General features: G+C 39.7%; 1 protein-coding gene across 3 annotated transcripts in view; it reads right to left on the bottom strand.

Moving 5' to 3' along the window:
* Positions 1–18,972, bottom strand: part of arid4b (AT-rich interaction domain 4B) — a 71,227-nt gene extending 52,255 nt beyond the window's left edge. For all 3 annotated transcript variants that reach the window (XM_002935818.5, XM_012963708.3, XM_004914620.4), the window contains exon 1: positions 18,576–18,972. In XM_002935818.5, coding sequence (XP_002935864.2) covers positions 18,576–18,577 — 2 coding nt within the window. In that variant the 5' untranslated portion in view covers positions 18,578–18,972. The remainder of the gene's footprint in view (positions 1–18,575) is intronic.
* Between the last annotated feature and the right edge of the window lie 57 nt (positions 18,973–19,029).

Here is a 19,029-nt window from a genome sequence, read left to right on the forward strand (position 1 = left end):
CAAAGCACTGCTCCAGAAAGCTGCATACTTTAGATTTCAAGGCCAAAAATTCCATTAACAGAAGGTTTATCCCATAAAATTGTACATTTTTGGAAAGAACAGATTCTGGGGAATACAGAATAGGCACAACTGTCTGTCTACTCCAGACTATCAAGTCGCAATGCTTTCCTAAAGTTATTGGTTTTTATCAAAATTTGTGATTTTTTTTTTAAAATCGCTTCAAAGCTTCCAGTCTATAGTATCTTATCTCCTACAGGTCATAAAGTAACCAAATAAAACACCCTAAATATGAATGCCAGGGGTCCACTGAACAGTTTGATGCCCAATATGTATAGGTTTACTTAAGTATGTGGCATGTAGGGGCCCCAATGTGAACATACCCCATATGTACTGTCATTTCTGTCATTTCAGCTCCTGCAAAATCAACACATTTACATCATTATATGTGGGATAAAGCTAGTAAAAAGTATGCTCACCCCAGAAAGTCATATTTTTGGAAAGTACACATTCCCCCGAATCTAAAATGGGTACCCATGTCTTTCTACTCCAAAGTACCAAGCCACACAGCTTTTCTAAAGTTAGCAATTTTGATGACATTTCCAAAAATCCCCTCAAAGCTTCCACTTTGCAGCATCTTATCTCCCACATAGCATTAGGTACCAAGATAAAACACCCTAAATATGAACGCCAGGGGTCCACTGAACAGTTTGATGCCCAATATGTATAGGTTTACCTAAGTATGTGGCATGTAGGGGCCCCAATGGGAACATACCCCCATATGATCTATCATTTCAGCTCCTGCAAAATCACCACATTTACATCCTTTATGTGGGATAATGCTACAAAAAAAGTATGCTCACCCCAGAAAGCCATATATTTTTGGAAAGTACACATCTCCCCGAATCTATGATGGGTAAACATTTCTTCTTGCTTCAAAGTACCAAGCTGTAAAGCTTTCCTAAGTTTGCAGATTTATATGACATTTCGAAAATCGCATAAAAATGTTGCAATTTGCCTCATTTATCTCTCACAATTTCTTGATAAAGATCAGATAAAGACAAATCACCCCAAATAGGAATACCTATGGTCTACTGAACAGTTTGATGCCCAATATGCATAGATATACCAAAGTCTGCGGTATGTACTGAACCCAAAATGAAAATAGCGCATAAGGATTTCTCTCCGGCCAGCTCAGCTTTTGCACAAAAAGCCCCCTGTCAGTGTATTATGTGCCAAAACTTCCCCTAACTATACAGTGACCCCCACAAAACCATATATTTTTGGAAAGTACACATTCTGACAAATCCAACAAGGGTTAAGAGTCCTTTCTACACCAAAGTACCAATCTGCAGAGCTTTCCTAAAGTTATTGGTTTTTATGACATTTCAGAAAATCGCCTAACAATGTTGGAATTTGCCGCATTTACAAAGGCAAGTCACCCCAAATAGGAACACCAGAGGTCTACTGAACAGTTTGATGCCCAATATGCATAGATATACCAAAGTCTGCGGTATGTAATGAACCCAAAACAAAAATAGCGCATATGGATTTCTCGCCTGCCAACTCAGCTTTTGCACACAGAGCCCCCTGACAGTGTATTATGTGCAGTAACCCCCCCTAACTATACCGAGACCCCCAGAAAACCATATATTTTTGGAAAGTACACATTCTGATTAATTCAAAATAGGTAAAGTTATTTTTGTACACCAAAGTTACACCTGGCAAAGCTACGCTAAAAACAGATCAGGAACACTTATACAGGGATAAAATGTGATAAAACCACAAAAATTGTGCAAATCAGTGAAACAACAAAATAAGTCACATGACAGTGTAATTAGTGGTCAGAATATCTGATCCAATAGTCACGCTGTCAAAATAAACAATTTTTAGGTAAAAGAAACTAAAAACAAAGTGGTAAAATTAAAAAAACAAAACAAAAAAACAAAACAAAAAAAAAACCAAAGTGTTTGTGTATACATGTGTGTACATGTGTAAAAGTTGTGTGATAGTGTGTATATGAGTGTAAATAAGTGTATAAAAGTGTGAAAAATGAAAAAAAAAAAAACTGCTAAAATGTGTGCTGTAAGTGTGTGTAAATGTATGTAAGTGTGTATAAATGTATGTAAATGTGTGTCTAAGGGGCCGATTTACTTACCCACGAACGGGTCGAAATGAGTCCGATTGCGTTTTTTTTGTAATGATCGGTATTTTGCGATTTTTTCGTATGTTTTGCGATTTTTTCGGATTCTTTACGAATTTTTCGTTACCAATACGATTTTTGCGTAAAAACGCGAGTTTTTCGTATCCATTACAAAAGTTGTGCATTTTTCGTAGCGTTAAAACTTACGCGAAAAGTTGCGCATTTTTCGCGTAAGTTTTAACGCTACGAAAAATGCGCAACTTTTTACGCAACTTTCGTAATGGATACGAAAAACTCGCGTTTTTACGCAAAAATCGTATTGGTAACGAAAAATTCGTAAAGAATCCGAAAAAATCGCAAAACATACGAAAAAGTCGCAAAATGTTCGTTTTCAAGTCGGAACTTTTCCAATTCGGGTCGGATTCGTGGGTTAGTAAATCAGCCCCTAAGTGTGTAAATGAAAAAAATAAAAAGACTCCTTACCTGTCCTGAAGACCCGATCGCTTCCTCCTCAGTGGGCCGGCCGGCAGGGGGGAAGTAGGAAGCAGCAGACGCGATCGCGTCTGCTGCTTCCTGGAGGGTCCTGCGAGCGATCGGCTCGCAGGACCCTCATGACAGCCCCCCTGGCACATTGCCCAGGGGGGCTGTCATGGATAGAAGCTCTCTGCAGCAGCGGCATGTGCAGCACTTAAATGCCAACGACGTAAGGGACGCGTCGTTGGCAGTTAAGCCCTTTTACTGCCACGACGTATCCCATACGTCGTTGGCAGTAAAAGAGTTAATTCTTTCCTATTGGACCAATAAATTGGTTTCTTGTAAACTTTAACCAGCTGCATAAATTAATAGGTCAGTGGTCAACTTCTCTCTTGCAATGGCATAAGCAAACAGACTTTGCATATCACAAATCTAACATACTATTATATTAGATTTGCAGCACTGTCACAGGCACAGGAGCAGTGTGAGAGTGACAGGAAACACAGCCAATAGGCGTTAAGTCTACAGCCAGTACTATGCGTCACATCATATAAGGAAGCAAAAAAGCAACTGTAGTTTTTATAGTGGTCACTGGACCCGACCCCCCCCCCCTCCCCAGCACAGGGTCTGTTAAGAAGTGAAGGATCAGCAGAGGAATGACTGAGGTGAATCTCTCTTCAGCTGCACATTGTACGTTAACTATGTATATGGCAAAGATAGTTCTATTAATGTAAACTGTTAGATTTGTGAATGTTGTACAAAGGTGAACAACCTCTTTAACCCAGCATTCAACTATATTCGCCTCAGGCATATAGACGGGGCAGTTAATTACTTTAACTTTTCATTAAGCAGTTCCTAGATGTTGCTGCACTTCTCACATTCCCCCTCCTCATGACCTATAAGGATGTAGCATGGGCATCAGGTCCCCCATTCTGGCACATACACAAGATTCTGTGGTGATACAAAACATTAAAAGGGGACCTGTCAGCTTAAGGAATAATTCCAAAGTGTTTTCTATTGTGTTTGTCAAGCAAAATAAACTTCACATACACTATCAAATTTATTTTAATCTTATTTTCTTTAGCCTTGGAATTCACAATTGCAGCAAGAAGACAGTCGCCATTTTGTGGACACTGTTATTAAGGCAAGCTTTGTATCTTGCCAAAATCTTGTTTCTGTGCCAGTATGGGGGGACCTGATGCTCATGCCTATGCACTGGTTATAAAATAAGATGGTGAGGAGGGAGGGGGAATGTAAGGAGTGCAGCAACATCTAAGAAGTTCTGAATTCAAAGTGAAAGTAACTGTCTGCCCCGCCTCTATGCCTTAGGCATAGAGGCAGGGCAGGCAATATATGATTGACAGCTGGGATTTTTAAATGCTTTTATAATGGGTAAGGATGTGTTAAGTTGTGAGTGAGTTTGGGTTTCATGTTTAATTTGAAAAGGACCTTTATTATACAGCTTTTTAAAGTGTGGGTGACAGATCCACTTTAATGCCAGTGTAGTGTCCACAAAGTAGGCAAGCTTGTTTGCTGTGTTTATGAATTTTAAGAATGAAGGAAACACAATTTAAATAATTTATATACAGTGGTGTGAAAAACTATTTGCCCCCTTCCTGATTTCTTATTCTTTTGCATGTTTGTCACACTTAAATGTTTCTGCTCATCAAAAACCGTTAACTATTAGTCAAAGATAACATAATTGAACACAAAATGCAGTTTTTAAATGAAGGTTTACTCCAAATCTACATGGCCCTATGTGAAAAAGTAATTGCCCCCTTGTTAAAAAATAACTTAACTGTGGTTTATCAATTTCAATTTTCAATTTCAATATCAATTTCTGTAGTCACCCCCAGGCCTGATTACTGCCACACCTGTTTCAATCAAGAAATCACTTAAATAGGAGCTACCTGACATAGAGAAGTAGCCCAAAAGCACCTCAAAAGCTAGACATCATGCCAAGATCCAAAGAAATTCAGGAACAAATGAGAACAAAAGTAATTGAGATCTATCAGTCTGGTAAAGGTTATAAAGCCATTTCTAAAGCTTTGAGACTCCAGCGAACCACAGTGAGAGCCATTATCCACAAATGGCAAAAACATGGAACAGTGGTGAACCTTCCCAGGAGTGGCCGGCCGACCAAAATTACCCCAAGAGCGCAGAGACAACTCATCCGAGAGGCCACAAAAGACCCCAGGACAACATCTAAAGAACTGCAGGCCTCACTTGCCTCAATTAAGGTCAGTGTTCACGACTCCACCATAAGAAAGAGACTGGGCAAAAACGGCCTGCATGGCAGATTTCCAAGGCGCAAACCACTTTTAAGCAAAAAGAACATTATGGCTCGTCTCAATTTTGCTAAAAAACATCTCAAAGATTGCCAAGACTTTGGGGAAAATATCTTGTGGACCGACGAGACAAAAGTTGAACTTTTTGGAAGGTGCGTGTCCCGTTACATCTGGCGTAAAAGTAACACAGCATTTCAGAAAAAGAACATCATACCAACAGTAAAATATGGTGGCGGTAGTGTGATGGTCTGGGGTTGTTTTGCTGCTTCAGGACCTGGAAGGCTTGCTGTGATAGATGGAACCATGAATTCTACTGTCTACCAAAAAATCCTGAAGGAGAATGTCTGGCCATCTGTTCGTCAACTCAAGCTGAAGCGATCTTGGGTGCTGCAGCAGGACAATGACCCAAAACACACCAGCAAATCCACCTCTGAATGGCTGAAGAAAAACAAAATGAAGACTTTGGAGTGGCCTAGTCAAAGTCCTGACCTGAATCCTATTGAGATGTTGTGGCATGACCTTAAAAAGGCGGTTCATGCTAGAAAACCCTCAAATAAAGCTGAATTACAACAATTCTGCAAAGATGAGTGGGCCAAAATTCCTCCAGAGCACTGTAAAAGACTCGTTGCAAGTTATCGCAAATGCTTGATTGCAGTTATTGCTGCTAAGGGTGGCCCAACAAGTTATTAGGTTCAGGGGGCAATTACTTTTTCACACAGGGCCATGTAGGTTTGGATTTTTTTTCTCCCTAAATAATAAAAACCCTCATTTAAAAACTGCATTTTGTGTTTACTTGTGTTATCTTTGACTAATAGTTAAATGTGTTTGATGATCAGAAACATTTTGTGTGACAAACATGCAAAAGAATAAGAAATCAGGAAGGGGGCAAATAGTTTTTCACACCACTGTAACATAAATAAATAACTTTTGTTTGCTTAACTAACATGATCGGAAAGGATCTAGAATTATTTCTTAAGGCAGTGACACATGGGTCACAAGTCTTCGTTGTCAGGGGACGACTGATCTCCCCGCAATGCCATCCCACCAGCTAGAATGTAAATCGCCAGGGTGATGGCATACATAGCGCCGCAATTTGCCTAAGTTGCCAAAGTTTCCTCTCAAGGCAACTTCAGCGCTGCATATGCCATCCCACCAGCATTTTACATTCTAGCTGGTGGGATGACATTGCAGGGAGATTAGTCGCCCGCGACAACGGAGATTTGTCACGGCACGAATAATCTCCCTGTGTAGCCCTACCCTTACCCAGGTCCCCTTTAAGTGGAAAGAATCACAAAATAGAAACATTTTACATTTTCAGTTCTTAAACTAGCAAATATCAAACTTAAATTTCAAATAACTATTAAATTGATGTTATAATTGCTTCATTATAGTTTAATAGATGCGTTATGAAAGAAGCAATTGTGGCAACCGCCAAGCATTTTATTCATAGAGCCCCCACTCCAGCTGGGGGAAACTATAGTATATAAGCTGCCATGTTGTGGCATGCACATGCGCATAAGGTGTGAGTTCCAAAACTTGCTCATTATGAGCATGCATGTGACATAGCCAGGTGAGTCACATCCACCAATCCTCTGTCATGCATGCACCTAATGAGCGAGCAGGGAGTCTCGCTCATTATTCACATGTACCCTAAATAACACGGCTGTCTGCACCAGGAGCCCCCTCCCAGTGCAGGTGGCCTAGCGCCGGTGGGTGTTTCCCCCAACCAGAGTGCAAGCTCTATTATCCAGAACCTCTGGTGAGCTATTTCATGGTGATAGGTGTTAAGCTTTCTTCCAGTTGGTTATCAGCTGAATGGGTAACATTTGATGATTGCACATGCACCCAGAGCTTCATAAATGCTGATCAGAATTTAGATAAGAAAGCCCTCAGTGTCAGTTAAACACCTGAAGCTCAGTAAATAGCTGGCCACATTGTTCACTGCTTTCAAAAGAGCAATGTAAGGACAGAACTTTGTTAATTATTAGAAATAAATTGTCAGAATACTGCCAACACAAATTTAAATATACATACAAAACCTTCACCCATCCAGCCAATCAACTAGCTGAAGAGAGGGTTTAGAATTATTAGGGTAAACCTGAGCTATGTTTTTCTATGATGCTGCTTTTATTACGGATTCTGTGTTGTGTCTCAAGCATTATCCTGTTATCAGCTCTGTATTTACATCATTGCTGACTGGAGATTCCTAAGGGCTCTGGCACACGGGGAAGATTAGTCACCCGCGATTAACTCCCTGTTCGCGGGCGACTAATCTCCCCGAGTTGCCTAGCCCTGCCATCCCACCGGCGAACATGTAAGTCGCCGGCGGGATGGCAGACGCGGCGGGGCGATTTCCGGAAGTCGCCGAAAAAGCCTCGCGAGTCTTTTTCGGCGGTTTGCGCGAAATCGCGCCGCCGCGTCTGCCATACCGCCGGCGACTTCCATGTTCGCCGGTGGGATGGCAGGGCTAGGCAACTCGGGGAGATTAGTCGCCCGCGAACAGGGAGTTAATCGCGGGCGACTAATCTTCCCCGTGTGCCAGAGCCCTAATAGAGGGAGGTGTGTACCACATCCACGTACAAGAGAAGATTTGTACATCAAAGTACAAAAGATAATTTTTAAAGCACTCCACCAAAATGAAACATAATTTAAAAAGCAAAGGCAAAGTACCTGGTAAATTCCTACATATGCAACTGCAACCTATATTTGCAATACTAGACTTCTAAATGAATTCAGAACATTGGAGCGTTATTTTTTCTTTTGCAAAGTACAATATTGTTTCACAAAAATACACATATTAAAGGGGTGGTTAACTTTTATTATGTCATAGAATGGCCAATTCTAAGCAACTTTTAAAGGAGAAGGAAAGGCTAAGTCACTTGGGGGTGCCAAAATGTTAGGCACCCTCAAGTGACTTTAATCGCTTATCTTTTACCCCCGGACTGGTGCCCATGTTAGGAAAAAACCGCACCAGCTCTAGCTCTTGGTGCTTGCGCAGTAGAGTGAAAAGCCGAACTAACAAAAAAGTCGGCTTTTCACTCTACTGCGCATGCGCCGGCCCAGGCATTTGACAACAGAAGGAAGTGCTCCCTGCAGGTACCCTGGTGCTGTTTTCTCCTAACAGGGGCACCAGCCCGGGGTAAAAGGTAAGCGATTAAAGTCATTTGGGGGTGCCTAACATTTTGGTCTTCATTATTTATTTATTTCATTATTTATTTTAGTCTTCATTATTTATTTTTTTTTATAGTTTTTCAATTATTAGCCATCTTCTTCTAACTCCTTGTGTAGCGGTGCACCATCCTTTTTTGTATGGGATTTGTTTCCACAAGCATGTTTTTTCCCCAAAAAATAAAAACCTAGCTTGTTCCACCCATGGAAAAAAAAAAATCCCAAGAATATCTATAATAGAATATACACTCCCAAACCTCACCCTGGGCTTGCAGATGTATCTAAAATAGCAAATGGGCATTCTAAGCCCTCAGGCTGCAACTCCACTGCTATTACAAGCAGATTAGTGGGCCCAGGCGATTTGAAGACATCACAGCATACCTCCCAACAATCCCAATTTACGTGGGACAGTCCCGTTTTTAACAGCTCAGTCCGCAGTCCTGGATTCTTTCTGAAAAGTCCCTCATTTCCCTTTGATCTCCTGCACTGAACCCACACTGAACACTAAAAAGATACAATGTTTCTCAAACTTAATTTAAAAAAGTAGCTGTTGGCAGAGAACCCAGAAAAGTTAACAAGCTATACTTGCACTTAGACACAATTGTAACTAATAAGCTAAACAGGTCTCTTGGGGAACTGAGGCTTGCAGCTTAAATTTCACCTTTTTTAACACATAAAACAAGCCCCCCAAACCTCCAGAAATGTGTTCAAACTTTAAATAACCTGGCAAATTTTGTAAAATAGGAGTACATTTAAGGGGTGTGGCCCCAAAAATGGGCATGGTCAAAAAAATTTCACCCTGGGCAGAGAGGATCACAGTTTTGTAATCAATGCTTCAAAAAGTGACATCAAGTTTAAGGGGGCCATTTACCAACCATCTGCTTTTTTTTTCTTTCAGAATAGATTTTTTTAGTCACAGAAAAAAAAAGTTGTGACTTTTTTGAGATTTACTATGCGTCCAAATAGCAAAAGTCTGAATCCAACAATATCTTGCGGAGATCATGTAGAAGTCAATGGCAGAGGTCCCTTCACTTTCCTAAAAGTTCCTTCTTTTGCCTTAAAACTTTAGAGGCTTCATATTTTTGATGCTGGTTTTTGTGCAACAATTCAAAAAATTCAACTTTTTGGGGGCAGTTTCTGCGACTTTTTCAGTTTATATTTTTAAGTGAATGTCAGACATTCATGGAAATGAGTTTAGTTGAATTTTAAACATAAAAAATATGAGAAATATTGAGTTTTAGTAAGTCTGTCCCTAAGGGGCACATGTATCAAAGCACGATTGAGTCCGAATACCAAAAATTCATATTTTTGTCTAATTTAGCGAACATTTCGTACTGACCACAATAATATTGTGACTTTCGGAACGCCATTACGATATTATCATGACTTTTGGAACGCTATTACGGTCTTTTCGCAAGCATTTGTGACATTTCCGATAATCAGAATTATCATATTTAATCAGAATTTTTCCCATTTCGTGATACCTGATAAATGTGCCCCTAAGTGTAGCACTGTCATTTTACATTGTTGCAATAGTGCAATTTGGCATGTTAGTAAAAGCCCTATATACTTTCAGTTAACATAACTTAGGGGATCTAAACTCAAAAAAAAAACCACATTAATGTAAACTTAAGAGAAATTCTCTCAGCACATTTGCAATTAAAATTAATTTTCTATGTTTTGAGATATTAGCAGTTTTATTCTGGTAGGCAAAAAAGCAAAGTGTAGGTAAAGCAGGCAAAGAGCATTCCTTTGCCAAGCGTAAGGCACATTTATAAACATACAGAGTTGGACTGGCCGACAAGGATACCAGGAAAACTCCCGGTTCTGACTATTTGGCCAATTGCATAGTTATTCCCTATTTCTGTATGGGAAAAAGAGATGGAAGGATAGAGAAAAGAGACTTGCATAGTTTAGAAAGTGGGCCTATGGTCCAAAGTTTTCTGGTGGGCCCCTGGCATCTCAGTCCGACACTGTAAACATAGATGCTAAATTGAACATGTCCAGTTGCCAGTACCAAAAAAAAAAAATCTGTCACCTGCATATTTTAAATGATCAGCCCCAGTAGGTTTTACAAATCAGCCTTTAAACTTTTTTCCAATACTACAGTCTCACACACAAAACTATTTTATGTCGATGTCAGATATATTGTAAAGACAGTAAATAAATACTGTGAGGAGTGTACAAATGCATTAGTAACAGTATTTTTATTGTACCCCTCCACTCTCTCTTTTGCATCACCTTGTACCAACTGGTTACTGGTCAGGCATCATTTGCTTCTATATAAACAGCTAGAATCCTATGATTGGAAAATGGGTAGAATGAGGTATATTCTGTTAAATTAATATAAAGAGTTGCTATAACGTTAAAAAAAATCAATTACTTTTTACAATACTATAATAATTTACTAAACATTGTTTTACTAAACATTAAACATCTTTTTAACCTCCAGTGACGTTGTAACATTAAAAAGTATGAGTGGGATCTCTACCCAAAAACATTTATTTGCATAATTAAATGAAAATGTAATTCAAAACAACTATCAATATATACAACTAAGAATAAAAAATGGATTTTATGTAATTTGTAATTGTAATTGCTGTTTAAAGCAGTATCTGCCAGGTATGTTATATTTATAAACAGATAATGCTTTCAATTGCAATTATATTTAAAAATAATTGTAAAACCTGAAAATATTAAATTCATCTACAACAGATACTGGACACTTGCTTAGAATTAAATTTTTTTCATTGAAAAACAGTTATAGTGTGAAGATCGCCTTTCATATATTTCTACTGCTGCTTCTGTTTACCGTAAATTCAGTGGTAGATTGATCGACAGAGAATTATAAGTGATCTCCTGTTGAGGAGATCTGGATCGTTCAGTTGTCAGTCAACTGTTGCTCAAGAAAAGAATGACAAATTATTTAAATTTTTCCATTCTTTATGGAAACTGATATTCAAAAGCATGAACAAAGCCACAGCTTGCCCACTTAATTATATACTGCAGACAGAAAAGTTGGATTCCAAGGCAGTTCCATGGTACTAGTGGTAGATCATCCTAATAAACACATGGACACCAGCACCTGTTAGGTTGGACAGTTTTTATGAACTCAAATAGCATTTGAATATATGATACTGAGAATTTTGCTTTTATACAATATTTTAACAAAGCATTTAAAGGACATGTAAACCCACACACAAAAATGTAATCAGTGAACAGCCACTTTGAAATCTTTCAATACCTGACACTCTGGTTGTTCAAAGATTAATAGTAAGGCTGCAGCATCCCCTTAATCACTTAAGAGTTCTTTATACTCCTGTAGCCCACTTGGCCCCCTCCCTCAATAATTTATTTCAGCTGTTGGCTTGTGGGCATGCTCAGTTGTTCTAAGCTCATATTACTAAACACGCCCCCCAGTCTAGCAGCCAGTGAAGAGATGGCATTGCTGGTTCCCATAGAAACTCAGCTCTATTTGCCTCCTCTCCTGAGCTCAGCTTAACCGTTGCAGTGCTCGAAGTAGAACTTTTTACCAAAGACAGTTCTGCCTGTGTGAGCATACATTCTTGCTAAAATGTACGCTAAATAGGGGTGTTTGTGCATATATGCTGTTTGCAGATTTAAATGTAACTGATCATATGTCAGAAGGAAAATGTCCACTGGGTGAAAGGTGCTATTTGTTATAGGAAGATGTGATGGTGCTGGCAAACAGAGGGGATATATGCAGTATACATGCCATTTGGGTGGGGTTGATGTGCCCAACATATATACATTGTAGTAAAATGTAGGCTTTACATGTCCTTTAAGAACGTTTGTCATTTAGTAGGGATAATATGGGGATAGTATAGGGACTGGTCAAGGGATTAAAAGACACCTGTAGATTTTCTCCCACCAGAGGTGCAGGCTAATAAAGCCTGTACTCTGGTTGGGAAAAACAATACTATTTGGTGAACCCCTGGTGGGAAAAACAATATTCCCCCAATAGGTGCCCTTTAATATCCAACGATAGTGAAATTAAACTAAAAACTCACCCCACCAAGTAATCCCTTTGCAAAAATAATTCCTACTTAACTTCTAAAGAGCCAGACAAAGATGGAAAGGACCACTTCAAAATGGCAAATGAACAAGTCTCTGGATCAGCATGTATGTAGAAAAACCTATTACCCACTTACTATAAACGCACCCAAATCTTATTGATACTAACATTTAGTATGGTATAGATAGTAGCGATGTGCATGCCCACTGGTTAACGCACAGGCTGCAGGCGGGTTTGGGATTAGCCCTTCCGCTCACCCTTCCCACCCGCAACCTTACACTGCTGGCAACCTCTTCCACCTATTTTAAGGCGCGTGTACGGGTGCGGGTTAGGTCTAATGTGTTGGATGCTCATGCTTTACAAATCACCAGAAATCCTGTCTCTCTACATGCAGGATTTATGCCAAAGTGATTTATTTTGTTACATTTTGTTTGTGCAGGAGTTATTTTAGTGAGCTATGACATTTGCTAGAAGATATAGTAGATCTGTCAATCAAAATCAGACTCTTAACACCAGCACAGGGAGAGAATAAAGAGAGACAGATGCCGAGAGAGGAAGACTGAAGAGTAACTTCATTATTTAGCAGTATTCTACAGTATATAATTTTTAGAAAATTACTTATTTTGGTATGATGAAGCTTGTATTAGATTTTTTTTTTTTTTTATAAAGTTCCCATTTAAGATAACTCTAAATAGACATCTCCCGACAAACCCATGATCAAACATGCCCAACCAATTAGCAAGTTGATATTTGGCAAGAAAAACATTTTGTCAGGCCCCACTATACTTGTTATTCACATCCTTATTCTATGTATATTAGAATAGATCACATATTCTTCTTAAACAAAATAAAGAAAGTATGAGCTGTGCCGATTATTGCCCTATATCAATCCTTAACTTAGATAAGTTCTGTATCCAGTTAGATCAGATTGACTTTGTTCCTAGGTGCCATACTTCTGATAGAATTGGAAGAGTTATTAATTCAAATATGTTTTTTAAATTTAGATTTTATAATAAATAAGGTAGTATTCACATTTTTTAAAATTTCAAGGTTATTGTGGTCCTGTGGTGTATTTCATGCAACATTTAGTGCAAGGGCACACAGAGCGTCAGCTCCTCTGTTCACACCCTGAATTTTTTAGGCAGGTAAAGAGAAGCAGATCCACTATCTTAAGCAGATTCCACCTGAGTGCAGGTACACAGAACACAGAGAAAAATCAGCCCAAAAAAGCAGACACGGAGTGTGAAAGAAAGTGAATCCACTTATTTCAGCCTGCTTTAAAAAAATGCACAGCAGAGCCAACACTCTGTATGCCCTTGCCCTTAGATAGTAAGCTCTAATGATGAGGACCCTTACAAAATTCTACTGTGAAGCACTGTGGAATATGTTGAAGCTTTTTATATATGTGATAAAAAAAAAAAAAAAGACTCCAGTTACACCTAGCATGCAGAGATAGATTGCTGAGTTGGGTAGAAGGAAGAGTAACCTTTTAGAAATACAGAATATTTAATTATATTTAGAGCTGTATTCAAGTTTTATAAAATATATTAATTTTTAATTTTGTTTTCTTAATTAGTTCCCATATAACAAAACAGGGAAAATAAAATACTTCAAAATAGCTTAGACAGCTACCAAATATATTAGTAGTACAAATTCAGGTATGATCAATAAGCACATTTTATCTCCTTAAGCAATGTGGAATCTAGGTTTTCACCATTAAACCTTTTGAAAACTGATCTAGCCTTTATTAAAGGGTCACTATACCCTCACATTTTCCAGCAGAACTGTGCTTACTACAGTTCAGGATGCACATTTCAATCGAAGAGGAAAGAGCTTACTTGTAAAAATCGATACCCATCCATCCTGCAACATAGCCTTTGACAAAGCTTCTGGATAACGAGCATACGTTCCATACTCCACAAACGCTTTTGTCCAATGGCGTCAATCGACAAAACGCATCCGACAAGTAGTCAGATGTAGTCACGTGTTAAAATATTCAGGGACTGAAACATATATCTAAAATGTTAACTACATGCAACTTTTGCCATCTGAAGCAATATGCCTGTTGGATTGGAACGTGGCATGCTGCGTCCACATCTGATACAAAGTCAGATTCAGAGTGACTTTTTTTGCATTGAATTACACTGACTGTTGGATGTAGATGCATGAATAAAACACACCATCTGACTTTATCTGATCCACTTTTACATTACAACTGATGAAGATCAGATTTTGTAGGATCATACAAAGTCTTGTGCTGTTGGGTGGTGGATCAGATTAAATCTGACCCACAAAATCTGCTTAAAGCCCTAATGCACTTCAGGTGCACTTTTTGGTTTGGATATAGGCAGACTAAAAGTGTATAAAGTTTATATGAGGTTGAACTGAACAGGGTAAATGGGGCTAGGTTGATGAAGAGGGGTGGTGGGTGTCAAAAACCTGTGAATTGATTTACTGTAGAGTGCTGTAGCGTAATAATCTAGCTTGGATACAATTGTTGCTAGTTTAGCTGCTACTTTTACAATTCCATCAGACAGACTCATGGACTCCCGAGAATTCAATTTATATGATACATTTCCAGCTAACCTGGCCAAATCAGTCAATTTTGATACAATTGTGGCCAGTTTGTGTGTTACTTGGAGAATGCCACCAGGCAGAGATTTGTATTTAGATTTTATTTCCAATTATAACTGCTTCAAAACAACCTGCACCATTGAATTTTAAACCCTTTACTAAGCGGATTAGTTGGAGCATAGCCAATATGCAACGTTAAACTTTGCCTTTTTGTAGAATAATTTTCCCCAGCATTCTCTTTATGCCATATTACGTATTTTTATCCTATTATTGCTTTTTAGATCATTGTAATAATAATAATTGAATAAAGTGTTAACGTATAGTTCAAACCACTACAGGTCTTGTAACATTAATGTGACAGGAAAGTACAGTTCTCATGGGTTGCTTATGGGCAGTCCCACAGATGCCCTAACTAATATTTGTTCTTTTAAAAAGGCTAAAGCCCCATTGCACCTTCAAGCAATGAACAGTTAGGCAGGTTTAATTTACATATAAAGGTTGAACTCTATGGGCCTATTTTTTTCAGCTGAAATTACTATTCCCTCTAAAATGACTTCCCTTAAAAATGCAGCTGAATGAAGACAAATTAACATTACTGTAAGTAGGTTCACATACATAGAGATGAATGAGAGTTGAGCCTGTGCAAATACATAAGCTCCAACTTAGATTTTCTGACATTTTTGTCTGCAAGTCCAAGGTAAAACAAAAGTGCAAACATAAATGCACGCCATAAGCTGAAAGATGCAAGTTATGACGCACTGATGCACTCTGTTGCTTTAGTGTACAGCAAAAACCACAGTAGTTATGCTCTGACAGCAATAAAGCTGATCTGAAGAAGCCCTTGTTAGTTGCAAACCTTCATCTTTCTATGCCATCTTGTCAGTACCTTGGGACTGAAACACTAACATAAGTGCTAAATTGCACCAGTGCAATAACACATAACAGTAGGGCACATAGACTGATGCAAATGGGCACATGACCACAGAAAGAGGCCAAACATTAAAAAGCTGAGGCAAATCATCATTGGGAACAACATTGCAAGTCACCAGAAGTCTGTGCAGAGAGAAATTATAAACTTCAGCATACATTTTTCATTACCAGGGGTGCTGTAACACATAAGGGGGCAATTACTAAACGGCAACAAATTCGGCTCAGACTTTGTTGTGGAAAAAAAAAAGCTCAACTTTGAGGTTTATTATGCAACAAAACAGCAACAATTCTGAATCCAAAAATACAAAGCTAAAGCCTGTTGAGATCATGTAGATGTCAATGGCAGATGTCCCTTTTACAATTGGAAGATGTTTCTTTGCTTCCTGGTTTTCAGGTGTTTGATTCTGGCTTTTGTGCGACATTAAGAAAAAGTCAAGGTTATCATGTGATAAGTTGCAGTTTTCAAAACTTTTTTCCAACTTTTCCCTATTTTTACTTTCCAGTTCGGATTTTTGTGAAATGACGACCATTCAAGGAAAGGGTTTTTTTTTGTGAATTCAATTTAAAAAAAAATGAATAAAAATGAGAGAGAAAATTGCATTTTAGCAACCCCCCATAATGTTATATACATAATATGTTACTTGTAAAGTATATAAATAAAACAAACAGATTTCAACAGCATTGCATATACCAGAGCTTTGTTTTCTTTCTTTTGTTTTTAATAGGACATCCTGATAAATGCAACTTGCACTGCTTTGGTCTTTGCATGCAGGGGTTTAATAATTAAATAATAAATAATTTAAGTGGAAACATTTCAAAATATGTTCTGATCACAGGAAAGACTGGAGTGCTGGAACCTTCAATCATTTCACATCATTGAAATGCTTGTTCCTATCACTATTAATTACATACTTGGAAAAGAGATTGATGCAAGCCTGGACACTGCATACTGTATTACTGTACCATTATATAGCAAACAGAAGAGAGTTTTGTCCCCAGTCAAGAGGAATTAGAGATTTTCTGACAGCTAATACAGATTTTTAGCAGCTACAGTGTTGTACAGTTATTATTACTGCCACAAAAGACAAACAAAATGCAATAATTTGACAATGACTTCGACATTATATAGTCTTATTTTATAGTTCAACAAGTATTGAAAGAGCCATCAAGACATAAGTGAATTTTCTTATAGAACAAATATTTCTCCTCTACCCCAAAACTATTATAGCATTAAAAAAACGCTAATAACTATAACAGACTCAGCTTCAAATCCGACTGCATATAGTAATGTAGCTCACACATAATGGAAATAGACGGAAAGAGATAAAGATGCTTAAAGCTATACGATGAGAGAGCCAAACGGTTAACACCTTAAACAAAGAAAACACAGAGCAACACTATGTATCAAGTAGGCAACTGTCCTCCCCGCTCAGGAAGCAAACATGTAGCATCTGCATTTTAGCTTGATCGGCATTGTATCAATTTTAAGGCTGTTTGTGTACTGAAGCTGCTGCACCGACGCTTCTACAGCCTCATCTTTAGTACTGTTGATAAATGCTTCCACATTACAATGCTAACTCAACAAATGACGCCATTTCTGTCCCCGGGCCAAGTGTATTGGGAAGATGAACAAAATCAGACTGGGGCGTAAACAGTGCAACTAAAGATGCATCAACGGCAAATAAGCAAGAAAAAGACTGGAAAAAGCAACAATAACAACGTAGGAGTAAAAAAAAAAAAAAAACAAAGGGCGGAGAAGGCTGAGCAACAGACACCTGCCAGTGGCTGCATAGCGCGGCGCCGGGAGATGCCAGTCACATGACAAAAAACAGCACCACTTCTTCGTTCCGCTGTTACTGATATCGCTCTGCCATGTTGTACCGCTCTCATACCATTAAGCTGCAGCATGATATAACGCGGGCTGCAGCGTCCTTACTCTGTAACTTTCCCCTAAGGCTGCAATGAAGCTGCACTGGCATCTATACGCCTGCTCGATGTACACGGAGCTGTATTTGCCAGGTAACCACACGCAAGGTTACTGCAGATCTATAGGAAGCCGGCCTGTCTAGTAGGGTACAAGGCTGCCTTGACAGCTAACGTTTACGAAAATCGTAGTACTGGGTACCCTTGCAAGCCTACAATATGCTGAATAGAAATACCAGCAACTCGAGGGGTTGGAGAAGCTAGTAGCTGAAATTCGACACCAGTCAAACGGGAGACTGCGCTTCTCCCCAGCTTTACTGCCCAAGAGAACAAGTACATAAGCAAAAACTTTGGGCTAGGGCTGAACATAGACAGCTGTGTTCCTAACTGGATACAAAGAGAGCTCTAACACACCATGTGGATGCTACTTGGTACCCGGCTGAAAGCCGGCATTTTGTCGAGTTGTGAGCACGGGAGATGTTGCTGCAGGACTGCAAACACCATGCACTACCCCCGCCCGATGCACTAACAATGTACAATGCAGCCAGCGGAACGTGTGCAGCAGAAAGAGAGAACAGGGCACGTACACCTTTGGGGGGCATGTGAGGACGGGGAGATAGGAAATGCAGCTTGTAACCGGCTGCACAGAACAAGAGGAAGCTCGACACCAATACCAGCGGAAGGGCACTAGGACATGGGGCTGAAGCAGGGACGTCTAACCTGCGAGCCTGACAGCTGTTGTTAAACTATGTCTTCCACCTCCCTCATAGCCTTCTCCCTGACTATTAAAGGCTTAGGGAAGAGGAACTGCCAGTTATAGATCAACAACTGCTGGAGGGTCGCAGGTCTGAGCATGTTTGGATTAAAGCCAAGAATAAACTATCGAAAAATCCACACATGAACCCTATGCAGCGGCATCTAGCATAAAGCGCCTGTGCCATGCACCCTCCTGATGCTGCTTCTCCGGGTATCTTGCATCCCGGCAGGGGGTTGCGTGTTTTCCCAATACTGAAAGCAGAGAGAGGAAAGAAATGACTCTTACATGAGTGGATGCTCGGTGCGGCGGTACGTCTCTTCCTTTCTTCAGCAGAGCCTTGATGCGTCCCTGAAAGCTCTCAAACTCGGGTATCTTAACCCTCAACGGATTAAGCTGCAGCCGCCGCCGCCACCTCCTTCTCCTCTTCAGTCAGCGACGGCTGCTCGGCAGCGTTATCCCAACACAACAAGTCACCTCCCTCCCCCCCACCTGCTCCACGACACCAATGCTTCTCGGTATCCCCAGCAGTGCCCAGGTGGGCGCCAGGGCACCTGCAAAGTGACAAAGCAGGTTTGTCAGCTCGTTCAGCTTCTTCCCGAAGATTCACTCTGCACCCCCCACCGGACAAACGGCCCGTTCCGTCATCCAGACCGCTAGCTCCTCCCACCGACTGGACTAACTGTCAGCATCATCCTCCCTCTGCAGTCTCTCATTGGGTAGCCTTTCTAGTTAGAGCGAC

This window comes from Xenopus tropicalis, chromosome 5, assembly GCF_000004195.4.
Source record: "Xenopus tropicalis strain Nigerian chromosome 5, UCB_Xtro_10.0, whole genome shotgun sequence".
NCBI classification, from domain to species: Eukaryota; Metazoa; Chordata; class Amphibia; order Anura; family Pipidae; genus Xenopus; species Xenopus tropicalis.